This window comes from Cornus florida, unplaced genomic scaffold (genome assembly GCF_030987335.1).
Source record: "Cornus florida cultivar Cherokee Brave unplaced genomic scaffold, ASM3098733v1 CherokeeBrave_3.0.0_Hap2_Chr10, whole genome shotgun sequence".
NCBI classification, from domain to species: Eukaryota; Viridiplantae; Streptophyta; class Magnoliopsida; order Cornales; family Cornaceae; genus Cornus; species Cornus florida.
In genome coordinates, this window is record NW_026775580.1 from 820,448 (window position 1) to 837,196 (window position 16,749).

General features: G+C 39.4%; 1 protein-coding gene across 1 annotated transcript in view; it reads left to right on the plus strand.

The window, feature by feature from the left end:
- The window catches only part of LOC132279997 (protein FREE1), a 29,378-nt gene that overhangs the window by 1,127 nt on the left and 11,502 nt on the right, over positions 1-16,749 (plus strand). The window contains exons 2-4 of the mRNA XM_059782088.1: positions 9,396-9,482; positions 9,584-9,715; positions 16,615-16,746. Of these exons, the coding sequence (XP_059638071.1) occupies positions 9,396-9,482; positions 9,584-9,715; positions 16,615-16,746 (351 nt within the window). The remainder of the gene's footprint in view (positions 1-9,395; positions 9,483-9,583; positions 9,716-16,614; positions 16,747-16,749) is intronic.

Below are 16,749 nucleotides of genomic sequence, written 5' to 3' on the forward strand. Positions count from 1 at the left end.
ACCCTTCTTCTTAGTGTGTGCTCTGAAAAAGTTGGACATAATTTGATTATTTCATGCATCTACTTTATTAATTCGTTCCTCAATGTGGTTTTTGAGTTCGAAGGAATTGGTTATCGTCTTCATTCTTTATGTGTGCAAGACTTCCTCTCTTGTATGCTCTTATATATGTATATATATATAGATAGATAGATAGATAGGTATACATTATCTTGGTTTTCATTCTGTTGGTTGTGTTGGTTAGTTACATTGGGGTCTAACCAGGCAATATTGACAAACAAGTCTCATTATTAATGAAATCATGACCAAGAATCAATTAATCATGTAACACATACAGGAAAAATGATCATAATTATATAGAGTCGTTTTTATCATCATTGCTGATAGTGAATTCCCCCTAGCAATTTTTGTGATGTGACTTTTGTTCCTTTATTAGAGAATTGAAGGCTACGTTATTGGGCAGCTTTGGTCTAGGGCCTCTAGGCTTTGACCCAAAAGTCCACTTGTGGATTCATAGATTAAACTGGACAGGTTTCATTGCGGAAAGCCCCTCGCTACACGAGTCGTGTCGTGTCACCACATTCAGGTTGTGAGAATGATTTGAAGAATTTGGCCATGCAGCATTTCAACTGCTACTTCAGTCGCCTCTTCCATATCCCCACCTTCAACACTCTATCTCTTCATCCCTAAACTCAAAAATCCATTTCAACCACCCATTTCATTCCCACATCCAAATCGCACGAAAGAAAGCCACCCTAATCATCCATCAATGGCGACAAAAACAACCCAAATAATCCATCAAGTGCGTAGATTGCGATATATATATATTGCATGTGAGGTTTGGCAGACAGGTAGTATTTATGGGAAGGTAGGGGATAATCAATTTGTGGAAGAGTTGGTTTTGGTGATGAATAAGGAGAAAGTATAGAGAGATAGAGAGCAACAAGAGAAAACAAAGAGATTGAGAGAGAGTATGTGCAAATATATGGTAAGGGGCACCTTTTTTTTTTAAAAGAGAAAATGGTATTTTAGGATTTTTGTGTCTTAAATAACACGTGCTCCTCATGTGATTCACTAACGGTCAAATTACAATGGCTGGTTGGCTGCAGGTCCTTCTCTGCAATAATTTGAAATATTGTAAGGACTTGTATACACAAAACGTAGTACTGCCATACTGGAGTGTTATATGCACAATATGAATATGACGAGGGTGCTTTTGTACTTTTCCCTATAGATCAATTCCTGGGTAGTGGGACATTGTCCAACAATGAAACGTCACGAGACCATTATTGGTATCAAATTAATAACAACTCAGACAAGTTAAATTTTCTAATCAGTAATTGGGTTAAAGACATTGCATACTAATTTTAGATATATTAATCGAACAGTTTAAGTACAAAAAGCGAAAAAGGGAGCCTAGTTTGGTACGGGAATGGTATGGTCATTCTCATTGTATTGTTTGGTTGCAAATATGAAATGATGTAGGAATGAAATGATAAATCAGGTGGTGGTGGAAGCCGACGGCGTTGGAAGTGGTGGAAGGCGGTAGTGATGGTGGAAAATGGTGGTGGCGGAAGGCGGTGACGGTGACGGTGACGGCGGCGGCGGCGGATGGTGGTGGCAGCGGTGGCAGAAGGTAGCGTTGGCGGCGGTGGTGGCAACGAAGGCGTTGGCGGCGGTGGTGGCGGTGGAAGGCAGTTGCGGCGGTGATTGTGGCAGAAGGCGGTGGCGGTGGCGGTGGCCAAGAATTTCATTCCATCAGTTTGGATGTGAAATGGATTTTCATTCCGTGGATTATCATTCCAAGGGAACGATTATTCCCATTTTAAATGTCATACCAAACAAGAGAATTGTTGGGCATTCATTCTTACGTACCAAATTAGGTGTAAATGGAAAGAATTAAAGGGTAGTAAAACGACCAAGTTGAAAGAACAATTATTAAAGGAAAGAACTCGTGGCTCAAAATGGGATTGGCATAATGATATAGATAACTCGTGGCTCAAAATGGCTACTACTAGTATTAAGGCGAAATTTTTTTTGGGGGTGAAACTAAAGGTGAGAAGTTCATTAAGAAAGAGAGATGGTGGTGGAGTGAGGAAGTGCAACAAATAATTAGAGAAAAAGCTTTAAAGCGTGACAAAAAAGTAAGCTACAAGAAGACTTAGACAAATATAATAAATGTGATGTTGTGGCCTGAATTTGGTGTTTATGACCCGGAGGAAAATTTTTGAACCGTTTTTTGCTCATGGGTCATGGACCCTAATTGGTCTCTTGTAGCCCGATATATAAGGGCGCTTAGGGTTAGGAGTGGTGTAAGAGTGAGACTCTGAAATTTGTACAGAAACAGAGTGAGGGGCTGAAAACTTGTAATTTCTGATTTTACACATAGTGAAGACTTTCGTTGGATCTCAATCGTGGACGTAAGCTATTGCCGAACCACGTATAAATCTTTGTGTTCTTTGTGTGGTGTGTTTACCTTTCTGTCGTGATTCTTGGTTTTATCTTGGGTTTGTTGCGTTCGTCTTAACAATAAGTTCAAATTTGAAGTAAAGAATATAGTAAGCAAAGCTAAACTTAGTTTACCTAACGTTGTATATAAAAAACTAGGCACAAAAGAAGGCGAAAAACATATTTATAAATTAGCAAAGAATCGGGATAGATCAGCTAAAGACCTAAATTAGATTAGATGTATTAAGGATATAGTCTTAGTCAAAGAAAGGGATATATTAAATAGATGGAAGAATTATTTTTAAAATCTATTAAATGAGAGTCTTGAAGGTAGTGACGGATCTCATCTTATGTCGGAAGAGAAATGGAATGAGATTCTCAGTAAAGGAAAAGAGGGGGTTCTCGAAATTCAGCAGTGGCTGAAGGATCGCGAAATTTAGTAAGCAGTGAAGTTCATAGGAGGTTGACGACGAAGTGATCTTCACGCACCGGCCAAACGCGTCGTCGATGAGCAGAGAAGGAGTACACGTGGAGATCGACGAGGTGCTCCTTCAGATTCGGTCTTATCTCTTGATGATAAGGTAGGGGAGGATTTGTCTTTTTGGGCTGAGGATGACGGTGTGATGGGCCAGAAGATGCCAAGACAGGCCAGGAGGACTGGGCCTGGTCTTAATCTTGGGCTCACTCAGCCTAAACCCAACAGAGTGAATTTTGGTTCTGGGCCATTTCGACGGGTACATAAAGGGCCGCTTAGATTCGGGCCAAGTGGGCGGATGCAGGTTGGGCCTATTAGATCTGGGCCTAATAGAAGGGTGCGAAAAGGGCCAAACTCTTTATTTATCTTTTTCCCAAACACCAAACCTGGCCCTAAGCCTTTTAAAGAAGTACAAGCCTATGCTAAGCCTTCGACTCATTTGCTGAAACCCGAGCGGAGGATGATGGATGTCGGTCGCCATGGATCTCGGTGGACTCGAACTGAAAAACAGAAATGGGTTGCAGGATCTCACACTTCTTTTCCAGGTTTGAGCTCTGATGATTCTCAAAATGCTCTCTCTACTTCTACTTCTTCTTCTTTAGGTGGAGTGGTAAGTAATAGGGATGTTGTGGAGGATGTTTCGAATCAACAGAGGAGTCTTATTGGGTCTTCAGGTTCACGGTGTGATGGGTTCGAGTTGGATGTCTCAAAAGTCATAACTGGGAGTGTGGGTATTTTCAATGGAGTGATAGTTTGCATTGGGAAAGATCTGCATTTCAAATTGAATAATGACTCAGCTGTAGCTCTGCTTAAAGAGCTTCGGCTCTTTGTTGCGGTTGAAGGTTTGAATAGTCAATCATCTGAGAATGAGGTGATTTTGTCAACTGAACATGATGCTTTGGAAACGGAGGGGAATATGCAGTTAGGAGTGGTTGATGCTCCTACTCAGCAGCACTGTTCTAAAGATTCTTTTTCCGGGACGGATTTTGATCAATCTGAAGTGGGTTTAATGGAACCTCTAGCAGTTGTGCGGCCAGATTGTTTGGAGACGACCAGTGATCTGGGTATGGAATGGGTTATTGAGAATATTGAAGCAGTAAGTGAAGCTTTGGGTGTCTCTGCAGAAGGTTATGAGGAACAAACCTTGTCTATTCTTCACGAAATTGTTGTAGGAAATGGTAGTACTGAACATAATTGTGGCACAAAAGAAGTCAAAGTCAGAAATTCACATCGGAAAGGCAAATAGGAAGTGAAGAACCTGATTTCTTGTGTTAATTATGACGGGAAGAATGGGACGACCAAAGAAAGGGGAAGAACCAGAAGTGGTAAACGGGGAGGAGGAGAATTGATCGTTTTTGGTTCTACATGAAGCTACGACTTATAACATGGAATGTTCGTGGTCTAAATGATCTAAAAAGAAGAAGAGTTGTCAAGGTAGCTTTGAGGAAGTGGATTGCTCATGTCGTTTGTTTACAGGAAACTAAGATGGCTACTATCACCGTTGAGATTGTCAGGAGTCTGTGGGGAGGTAGGTTTGTGGAATGGGAAGTGTTGAACGCAACAGGCACTTTAGGTGGTATTCTTCTCATGTGGGATCGAAGGTGGTTGTTAAGTTTGAATTGTTGGAAGGGTATTTTCTCTGTGTCTTGTTTGTTTCAGATGGAGGAAGACAATTTCAGGTGGGTGTTTTCAAGTGTTTATGGGCCTGTTACTGATAGCGATAGACCAGTCCTATGGGAAGAGCTTTTCTATGTTAAGGATTTATGGTCATTGCCTTGGTGTTTAGGTGGGGATTTTAATTCGGTTAGGTCCTAATTTGAGAGGTCCATAGGGGGTAGGTGGTCTTCAGAAATGACCATGTTTTCATAATTCATTGATAGTAATTTCCTCATTGACCTACCATTGGAAGGAGCGGCCTTTACTTGGTCTAATGGTAGGGAACCAGTTACTTTTTCCCGGTTAGATAGATTTCTGATTTCTGGGGCGTGGGAAGAGCATTTCCCGGATGTCTCTTAGGCTGTGTTGGTTGGAGTCACATCTGATCATGTGCCTTTAGTTCTTGATTGTGGTGGTTTGAGTTCTAGACGCACTCCTTTCCGCTTTGAAAACAATGTGGCTTAGATCTGAGGACTTTCAAGGGAAGGTTCAGTCTTGGTGAGAGGAAGCGAATTTCACTGGCTCTGCCAGTTATGTGGTAGCTAGAAAGTTTCAGTTTCTTAACATTGAGTTAAAGAGGTGGAATAAAGAAGTGTTTGAGAATCTTGAATGGAAGAAGAATAGAGTTCTTGCTGATATTGCTGAGCTCGATCGTCTTGATGAGGTGGGACAGAATGGGGAATCATTACGCTCTAAAAGAGCCTCTTGCCAAGCGGCTTTTGTTGAGATTGCTCTTATGGAGGAGATTTCGTGGTGCCAGAAGTCTCGGGCTTTGTGGTTAAAAGATGGGGATAGTAATACAAAATTTTTTCGTAGACTTGCCAATGCCCACAGAAGATGTAATCACATCGGGCGTAGTCAATGGTTCTGAATTGTGGAGGGAGGACGAGGTGCGCGGGGGAATCGTTTCTTTTTATCAGCAGCTTTACACTGAGACTTTGGATTGGAGACCTACTCTTGATGGTCTTCTTTTTAATTCTATTTCTGCGTTGGATAGTGATAGGATTGAGATTCCATTCACGGAGGAGGAAGTACTTAAGGCACTTTCTAGTTGTAACGGGGACAAAGCTCCAGGGCCAGATGGGTTTACTATACGGTTTCTTAAGGAGAGTTGGGAGGTGGTGCGAGTTGAGGTGATAGGCACCTTTCAGGATTTTTATTCTCATGGCTTATTTGAGAAATCTCTAAACGCATCTTTTATTGCTCTCATTCCCAAAAAGGGCGGTGTCTCTGATATTAAGGACTTTCGGCCAATTAGCTTAATTGGATGTTTGTATAAGCTTATTGCCAAGGTTCTTGTCTCCGGGATGAGTAATGTTTTGGATGGTCTCATTTCAGAATCACCGAGTGCTTTTGTTGGTGGGAGGCAGATTTTGGATTCTGTTCTTATTGTAGGGGAATGCGTTGACTCTAGATTAAAAAGTGGGGTTCCTGGCGTTTTGTGTAAGCTTGATATTGAGAAAGCTTATGATCATGTTAATTGGAAGTTTGTTCTGTATCTTCTTCGGAGGATGGGGTTTGGTGATAGGTGGATTAAATGGATTGAAGCTTGTATCTCATCAGTTATGTTTTCTTTGCTTGTGAATGGTTCACCTGCGGGTTTTTTTGCGAGCTCGCGTGGTCTGCAACAAGGAGACCCATTATCGTCTTTTCTTTTCTTTATTGTCATGGAAGGTCTGAGCAGATTAATGAGAAAAACGGAAGATTTGGGTTACATCAGGGGGTTCAGAGTTGGTAGAGATGTTGAACGTCAGATGCAGATCTCCCATTTGTTGTTCGCGGATGATACTTTGGTATTTTGTGATGCTGAAGTTTCTCAATTCAGATATTTGAGGTGCATTCTTGTTTGCTTCCAAGCGGTTTCTGGGTTAAAGATTAATGTCGGAAAGAGTGTGCTTGTCCCAGTGGGGGATGTTTCAGATATTTCCTCCTTAGCTGCTGTCCTATGGTGTGGAGTTGGTGCTTTTCCTCTTCCTTACTTAGGATTGCCTTTGGGAGTTTCTTCTACACGAATTGGGAATTGGGATCCAGTGATTAATAGATATGAGAAAAGATTAGCAGGATGGAAAAAGCAGTATCTATCTAGGGGGGGGGGGGGGGGGGGAGGAGTCACATTCATTAAGAGTACTCTCTCATCCCTTCCTACCTATATTTTATCTTTGTTTCAAATTCCATGCTCTGTTGTTGAAAGGATTGAAAAAATTTAGAGGGATTTCTCTAGGGTGGAAGGGGAGAGCAGTTTAAGTATCATCTTGTTAAATGGGATCAAGTCTGCCAACCGTTGAGGTTTAGCGGGTTAGGCATTCGAAAAATCGTTCCTTGTAATCGTGCTCTCTTGGGAAAGTGGTTATGGAGATTTGAAAGGGAACGCCATCGTTAGTGGAGAAGAGTTGTCTCGTGTCGTTTTGGTGAGGAGAGTGGGGGCTGGTCATCTCTTCCAGTCACTATTACGGGAGGCATTGGTGTGTGGAAATTCATTCGGAAGGGCTGGGATGTTTTCTCCACACACATTAGATTCAAAGTTCGTGATGGCAGACATGTCCGTTTTTGGGAGGACCTTTGGTGCGGAGATCAGTTGCTGTCTCACTCCTTTCCTAGAATTTACAGTATTGCAGCCAATAAACATGTTTACGTGATTGATTGTTATCAACTTGATAACAATGGAGTTACGTGGGATGTGCGGTTTAGGCGCCCCTTTCAGGATTGGGAAATGGAGGAAGCTTGTATTTTTTTGGATACGTTGTATAGGCAGAAGGATATTGGCAGAGGGTGTGATGATATTTTGTGGGTTCCTTTAGCTCATGGTAGCTTTGGTGTCCGATCCATGTTCTTGTGTTTGTCCAATTTCATTGGTCACGAGTTCCCTTGGAAGTCCATTTGGCGTTCTAAAGCTCCTCTTCAAATCGCATTCTTCGTTTGGACTGCCACATTGGGAAAGATTTTGACATTGGACAGAAAGAGAGGCAACATCGTTGTTAATTGGTGTTGTTTATATAAAGCTGATAGTGAATTCGTGGATCATGTTTTTTTGCATTGTCCTGTGGCGTATGATTGTTGGAGCTTTATTTTTTGCATGTTTGGCGTTTTTTGGGTAATGCCTAAGCACTCCTCACAATTGATTAACGCTTGGAGAAGGTGTCCTATTAAAGAACAAGCTCGTGATTATTGGAGGATTGTTCCACATTGTGTTTGGTGGTGTTTGTGGCGTGAGAGAAATAACAGACCCTTTGAAGGAAAAGAATCGTCTCTAGTTAATTTAAAAATTCATATTCTTCGTTCTTTGTTCTGTTATGTAAGAGGAAATGCATGCTCCTCGATTGATGATTTCTTTGATCTCTTGGATTCTATTGGTCCTTAGATCTTTTTTCTCCTTGTATTAGGGACGCGCTCCCCTTTTGAACATTTTTCTAATATATTTTTATTTATAAAAATATATTAAAATAAAAAAAAAATCTATTAAATGAGGAATACCCTAAAAGAAGAATTAGAAGAAAATGAAGTTAAATTATTTTTATTTATTTATTTTTTTAGTGAAAATGAATTTAACTTGGGAATGATAAATTTAATCACCAACAAGGAGGTAGAGGATACACTTAAGAAGATGGGGAGCAATAAAGCAGTAGGCCCGGATAATATACCCATGGAGGCTTGGCGAATGTTAGGTAACGTAGGAATTGAGTGGCTAACAAAGTTCTTTAACAACCTCAAAAGAAATATTATTAATCACTTATAAAAATAAAAAAATAGTAATATTTATCAAAAAAAAAAAAAAACCAAAGTTGTTTAACAACATTCTAAAACAAGGCATCCGGTCAAATGAATGGAGGAAAAGTATGATGGTACCAATTTACAAAAATAAAGGGGACATACAAAATTGTGGCAACTAATGAGTCGTACAATGAAAATATAGGAAATGGTAATAGAACAAGGACCAAATAAGCTATATACTTCCTTGGATTAGTTGAAGAATGTAGGAGTAAGCAACAAAATTTGCATATGGCTTTTATAGACTTAGAAAAGTGTATGATAGGAGCCACAATGGGCCTGGGAATTTGAGACCCTTTAAAAGGCTGTAAACTTTATCTAACTAAATCGACTCTCAACATATTTGACATTGCTATAACTGTTGTAATACAATCTATAGTTTCTTTTTTCTCCATATCGTGTAGATGGAAGCTGTTAAAACCAGTTCCATTACTACAGTTGAATAGCCTTTGTCCCTAAGTTGGGCAGCATTCCATGGTGTGATGCAATCCACTGAGACAGCTATTATAAGGAGCATTTAGAGGCTAAAAATCTCCAAATTCTGAGGGTCAAGGACCATTTGGAGAAAATATGGGGAAGGTCTCATCTGTTTTATCTGCAAAAGGCATAACTAACATAACTGATAATGCCACTTCAATTGTTTGTCTTCTGTCATAACTGCGCAGGTTTTGTATTTATTTTTTATTTTTTAACATATATATACGTGTTTTGAAATAATAAATGCCCTTTTGAGGTGTAATTATTATTATTATTATTTCTCAAATGAGATGGTTTCATTCCACAAAAGATCAACATTCAGTATATTGGAGGAGATGAGGACATACCCTCATCTAACAGTCATTATTTTCATTTTGGTTAAAGTATATTTGTGCTTCTGTTTTAGCGCAGATGCTTCTTTATAAAAGGAACATTATTTGTTCTGAAGTTTTTAGCATTCTGGTTTGTCATCACCTTGTATCTTGGTACCAAATGTTCCTTAGTTCCATTTTCTCTTTATGTTTCATCTTTTTGTTTGTCTTTGAACTTGACATTTGATTGATCATCTCTCTTTCAGATTGGTTTGGACGGGATTCGTATGCTTGATCCCAGTACCAGTCGGACATTAAGAATATATCCACTTGAGACGCTAACAAGATGTGAAGTATGTTTCTTTTTTTTTCTTTTCCTTTTAAATCTTGGATTCAGTCTACCACTTCTAATTTCTTGCAGAGCCTCAATAACATATATTTTCATCTCATTTAGGTGACTGATTCTTCCACCTTCACGTTTTGGTCCAAAAGTTCTGTTGACATTGAACCAAGACGTATAAGACTCCAGTCAAATAGTTATACAACCAACACCATTCTGGACATAGTGACAGCTGCAACTGTACAGGTTTGGGACCATACTGATACTTTTTGTGAATGTTCTTTTTCTTGGGCTTAGATAGGTTATGGCATTGAAGCCCATGAAATGAATGGACTTTGTTGCCAAAAAGTGAGAGAATGGGTTGTGGCGAGGAATATTGCAAATAATAGAATACATGCCATTGACAGACGTTTTTCACTTTAAAGTGCATTATGATGAAGAATCTCAGTCTTTCTTCATTTTTTCATTTAATTAACTTTTATAAAAATATTTATCAAAAAAAAAAAAAACATTTTATACTTCCAGTAGATATTCTTTTTCACTTCTTTTAGCATAGATGCAGATTAAAGGTGTTTCATTTTTCAGCTGTTATTGTAATCATTGTGATTGCACCTTTTAAAATGTGCTTAGTTTGTTAGTTATGCATACCATATGATTTCAAAAAGTTTGATGCACAGTCACATACAAAAAGATGGAACAGGTTATGTATCTTGTTGCACATATTGATTATGAAGTATCATGGTGAAGAAGCTCAACAGAATTGTTTGAGTTGTTGATTCAGGTCGATTGTTTGAACTAGCTTTTATTCTCGATTACATAATATTCAAATAGCAATTTATCCATAATCTCAAAGAGAAACTTGCTAATCAAAAAACAAAAAACAAGAAAAAAAAGACATAATCTCGAAGAGAAATTAATGGTATGCATTCATTAACTTCTTTTACTTGTAGTCATGAAGTTTAATGGAAGGCTGGAGATGACATGAAGTAAAAAAAACTTTTCAATAGTTGTAGATCTAGCCTAAATGGAACTGAGCTGCCAATTAGCCAATTTTTTTTTTTGTGTAGGTGGTCTCCTCCACTTGTGGTTAGATGCAGTTTGAGGGGTAGTAGTATTGGGTAAATGGGGTTTGATTCTTTAATTTAGCATATTGAGGATAACTACATCTTGGTGGGCAAAAAAGTTATTAGAAAAATAAGATTTGGAGTTTATGACAGATGGAGATAACTTGGTGATATGTGGTCATTGGCTTGCTCAACTTAAACTCGGGAGGATAAGAGGAAGGCTGAAGAGGACAGCGAAGACACACTAGATCTGGGATGTGAAAAAAGCATTTAGCTTTTCAATAGTGCTAATGAGTGGCCAATTTCGTGCAAGGCTGGGGAGGATAGTGGAGGGTGGACCTCAAAGGAGGTGAGGTCATCAATCGGGTTGGGGTTTGGAAGCTCATTTGGAAGGGGTGAAATGAGTTCTCCAAAGTCCAAATGTGTTCGTTTCCGGGTAAGATGTGGTGGTATGTTTGTTCAGTTTTGGGTGGATCATTGGTGTGGAGATAGCTCCCTGGCTCGCACGTTTTCGCGTCTCTTCAGTATTGCTATGGACAGGCAGGTCTTGATTGTAGACTGTTATAAGCTTGATAGTGGGAGGACGACTTGGGGCATGCAGTTTGAGACAGATTTTCATGATTGGGACCTGGAAGAGGTCACAGATTTCCTGGCCTTGTTGTACAGAAAGTGAAGGGGGAGGGTCTAGATGAGATGACTTGGATGGACTCTTTGAAGGGGTTTTTTGAGGTTCACACATTCTATCAGAGCCTTCTGGAGGTTACCTTCCCATATATATATATTTTTGATAAGTAAGGTTACCTTCCCATATTTGGGGAATGGGGAGTATACCTGCTTAGGCTACAAGCAAAATGTGAATCTTGACACACAAAAATGGCAGCCTACGTGGCAGCCACTTTGGAATCCATGTGGACAAATGAAAGAGAGACAAGTGGCCCAAATTAATGTCCAATAATACGGTGACACATGGCATTTGCTGAAGGTAACTGAAAGCCCAGCACTTGTGTTGTGCGTCAGATGACAAGTGTGCAATATTTCAGCTGACACTTGGAATAATACAGAAGCCCACATGCGGCAGAATTGTATAGTACCAGCTTGCTATATAATTCAGGCACAAAAAATATGTATAATCAGCCATAAAGTGGGCTAAACAAGTCCTAAATTCAAGGCTAATGTTTAACATAATGGATTGAATTAGTTTCTGCATTGAAGCACATGGGTCCTGGTTGACTTTGCAAACCAAGTGATCAGTTTTGGTAAGAAACCAAAGGAGCTCATTGATTGAGGATGGAGGTTGAAAAAGCATATTTCCAATTTTCAAAAGTAGTCGTTCCAAATTTATTTTGAAGGTTATTTTTGTTTCCCTTTCATCTTCACACCAAGCATTTTTATTTTCGTGTGATAGAAAGCTTGGCCTACGCTCAACGCTCTTAGTCTTGATTGACTGGCACAACCATTGGGGACATAACATGACGTTCTCTTTTAACATCGTTATGCCTTAATAGAATGGTGCAGACATAAGAAGTTTTGATAATAATGCCGAAATAGGACTCAAATTGAATTAAGTAAACTAAATTATAAAATAGAACAATGCACACAACTAAGAAATCTGAATGCAAATGAAATTAATTATGCTAGAAGTCATGCACTGGTGTGGGTATTTAGGTGTAAAAATAAAGTGGAAACAATGAAAAGAAATTTTTATTTTTTATTTTTAAATGTGCGACTGAGGCAATTCAAAGGGGTTCAAAATTTAGATGGGTTCAGTTAGGACCTTTTTGCAAATTTCTATACTAATCAAATGGATAAAAGTACTAATAACAATTTTTAATTGAAGTATATGTACCTTTTCCAAAGTCCAATGTAGATCCCAATTGAATGCTCCAAGTGTTGAAGATTATCCCAAAATAGCTGCTGGAACTGGTGTAGGAATTCTGTGTTCTGTTTTTTTTTTTTGTGTCAGTCTACTACTGAACAGGCTGAACTATTTTGATGTGGCTCTGAAATTTGGTCTCTTCTGAACTCGGCTAAGCTTGGGCCTGAAAACTCAATCTGCAACTTAAATGGGCTGGATTTGACTATTTTAAATTTGAGTTTGGTCAAATCTGGTTTATAAGGAAACAAAATATATCCTTTCCAAACCCAAATCTGAACTTTCCAAACCAGACGGGATAATCCAAAGTTGACTTTCCAAAATCAGTAGCGCTAAAATTTTGGTGACGATAAGGAATGCAAAGATTGCAATAACCCAAAGTTGACTTTCCAAAATCAGTCGCGCAGATTGCAATAATCCAAAGTTGATTTTCCAGAATTGAGAAGAGGATGCTGAAATTTCGGTGAACAATTGCAAAGATCTGGGCACACGTTGACAAATTAGTGTGAACGAAGATCGAGGAAGATGACAACTAGGGTTTGTGTGGTTTTGGTGATGGTGAAGCAGCGGTGCTTTGGTTCTGGATTTTGCAACAGAGGCAGTGGCTGTAAATTTTGTTAGGGTGTCGGTTTGTATTGGTGGCGGTTGGGGCTTAGGATCTTCAGATGGCCGAAAAGTGATAAATGGATTGGATTGCTAATTGATGCAGCGGCTGTGGTTTTCAGATGGATGAACTGTAGATTGGTTTGATTGCTGTGAACACTTTGAATCTTTTGCTCTGATACCAATTGATGCTGCAGCAGGTAGGGGGTAATTCGTCAGAATTCAAGTAGAATCAGAAAGAGATTGAGAGAGAGTGAAGAAGAGTAGAGGGAAGAGGAATCAGAAGAGAAGAAGAATTCAGAGGGAGAAGAAATCATGATAATCTCAAAATTCAATATCAATAATAATCATCAAAAGCTGCCCTTCACAATGTCTAAACCAACATATAAATAGGCATCGAAGAAAAACCCTAATCAACCTATTATCATAAATAAAACCCTAAATTGCTGAAATATCCCATAATAATAATAAATAAACAAAAATCCCTAATTCTATCTTTCTTTCCCACGTCTCCAATAGTAGGTGTGGGCCATGTGGTCTTCAAGCTCTCGGGTCAGACCCGGTTCTCCATCAGATGGCCTCATGATAAGTATGCGGTACTTGCTCATAAATACTCTCTGCCACACTAAGTGCAAAACAATTGAATCAGCATGTGAAAACCTATACTTCTGAGGTGGCTTAGCCTCCCTCCTCGGCCTGTCTACATCCACATTGTGATCCTGCAACTGTGCATCTTCCTTCTTAACCGGAAACTGCACCTGCTCATCATTCGACCCATCAGGAATATCCTTTAACTTTAACTAAACCTCTACATTCTCTGCTTGCTCATTTATACCTCGATCTCTTGCTGAATCAACTACCTCTTTATGTGGAGTAAGCATCGCAGACTTATGAAAGGTCACATCCATGCTAACAAGTAACTTCTTTCCCGAAGCATTTGGACTCCACAATCTGTATCCTTGGACACTGGGATCATAACCAAGAAATATAAATTTATTAGTCCTCAGTTCAAGCTTTCCCTCATTAATATGAGTATACATAGGACACCCAAATATTCTCAAATTGCTGTAACTAGCAGGCGAACTAGACCATATCTCCTCTAGAGTCTTGTAGCCAATAGTTTTCGATTGAGACCAGTTCACTAAGAAACAAGTTGTAGAAATAGCTTCAGTCCGGAACACTTTGCCTAACCTAGCTTTGGACAACATACACCGCGCTCTATCCAATAGTATTTTATTTGTTCGTTCTGCAACTTGCGAAATTTTTCTCATTGTGCAGTGTCTCACAATCCCGCGATCCTTGCAGAATTCATTTTTCGTCACAAAATTTCAAGCCATTATGCGCTTGACGTGCTTTCCAGTCTGCTTCTCAACCAAGGTCTTCCACTACTTCAACATGGCAAAAACCTTAATCTTGTACTTCAGAATATAAATAATTTTTTTTTGAAAAAAGACACCAATCAACGTCATTATATATCTACTACCACCATGTGAAGCAACCTAGGACAGGCCCCAAAGATTAGAATGGATATAATTAACTTCCACTTGCTCATATGGATTCCCGTATTGTACTTCACTTCTTGAAGACACAATGCTCACAAAAATATAGCTTCCCACTGCATTTGAACATGTGACTGTGTTACCCTGCAACAAATATAAACCATGTTGCTTCAGTCCCTCATCACCGCAAGAGCACTCTTTGAAAGCCGAGTGACTCCACCTCCAACCTTGTAATTGCACCCGATGGGATTCAGCATGCCCAGGGAAATCAAATTCTTCTTCAGTTTTGGCATATGCCTGACATGTTATCCTATGCTGTCATACCTCTTGATTTGAACTGTACCGATATCTACAACCTTACACGACACATTATTCCCCATTAGGACTTCCCTTCCATCAATGGAATGATAAGAGGTAAACAAGTCCCTGTTCGGACAAATGTGATACAAGCAACTTGAATCAAGAACCCACTCATCACCAGAGTCGCCAACAGAAATCGGGAGAACTTTACCACCATCTGAATCATTACCGTCTGCAACAATCACATCAGCGGCGGTTTCAGAGGATTTTCCCTTTCCTTGCTTATGCTCTAGACAGTGTTTCTTTAAGTGCCCTTCCTTGTGACAGGTGTAGCATCTCAGCACCTTCATTTTGTTCATCGACTTGGTATGACCTCTGCTGCCAGACCCTCCCTTTTGACTCGTTCTCCCTCTAACAACCAACCTCTCTATCCAACCTTCTGTGTTGCCCTCAAATGCCCTCCTCTGCAACTTCTTAGAATTCAAAGTTAACTTCACATTAGACAACACAGTTTTGCCATACATCATCGAATTCACCATGTTCTCATACGAGGGTGGTAGAGAACACAACAAAGTAATAGTCTGATCCTCTTCCTCAATCTTAACATCAATATTATGCAAGTCTATGATGATACTGCTTACCCATCAAGACGGTCTTTTAGAAATAAACTTTTTTGCAGCAAAGCCTTTTACCAATTTGTACAACAGCCTATCCGGCCAAGTCTCTCCCGAAACTTCTCGGAGAACTTCGTTACTCAAGCACAATATAATCACACTGTGTGCTTTCTCCATAACCTCATCTTTGTTTTTTAATCTTTTCTGGCAGTGTATCCTCCTTCCCCTTTAGCGCTTTGGATAACCCATCGTGAACCAACAGAGCCTTATACCAATTTGTTACAACAGTTTAAATTTGTTTATGCCGTTAAGTTTCTTGATTTCCAGAAGCTTGGTCACCATCCTAGCTTCGAACTGAAAGCTCTGATACCAGTGTGTTACAGCAAACACTGCGAACCAAAACACTATCAAGAATCATGATAGAAACACGCTAAACACAAAGAACACAGAGATTTACGTTGTTTGGCAAATCCTATGTCCACGGTGAAGATCCGACAAAAGATTTCACTATGCAAAAACAGGAGACTACAAGTTTCAGCCCCCAAACCCATGCTCTTGCCCTCACTCTCACTCTCTTTTTTGAAATTTTCATTGTTCTCACGTTATCCCATTCCAACCCTTAGACGCCTTTATATACTGGGCTACAGGAGAGTGCTAAAAAGGGTTTATGACATGCAAGAAGAAAGGGTCAAATTTTTTTTTTTTACTGGGGGCGCCCCACACAAAGCCCATTTTTCGGGTCGAAACCAGGTTGTAATGCAACTCGAGTCGAAACAAAATTCGGGCCATAACATTACACCTTCTGATTATGTGTCTCTTTCATATCAAGCATTTTATGTGGGTGTCCTACTATCTATATATTAAATTGACATTCTTTCATATCAATTACCAAGTTGGCTTCCACTCCTATGTATGTTGGCTTCTATGCATGTCATACACCAAATGTGTGTCCATCTTTCTAGTCTTATGTTGGCTTCTATGCATGTCATACATCAAGTGTGTGTGCACAGAGGGAAGGATGGGAAGCTTTTTCTGATGAGGTTTTCATCTTTTCATTCTGTTCCTTTTTTTCTTTTTCTGTTTTTTTCCCGGGTGATAGTGGCAAAGTTTTTGTTCATTTTTTAATTTTTTAATTTTTTTATTGGGTAAAGGCATGAAATTTTATTTTATTCTTTTCTCAATTGTGATGCAGCTTAAGGAGATGGGCGGAAGAAGCAAACCTTCTGATTCCTTAAAGACAACAGAACAACCTACAGAGAAGAAAAAGGGTATTGCAGATTGGATGAACTTGATGAAGCCTGGAAATGAGGAGAAAGATCATTGGGTA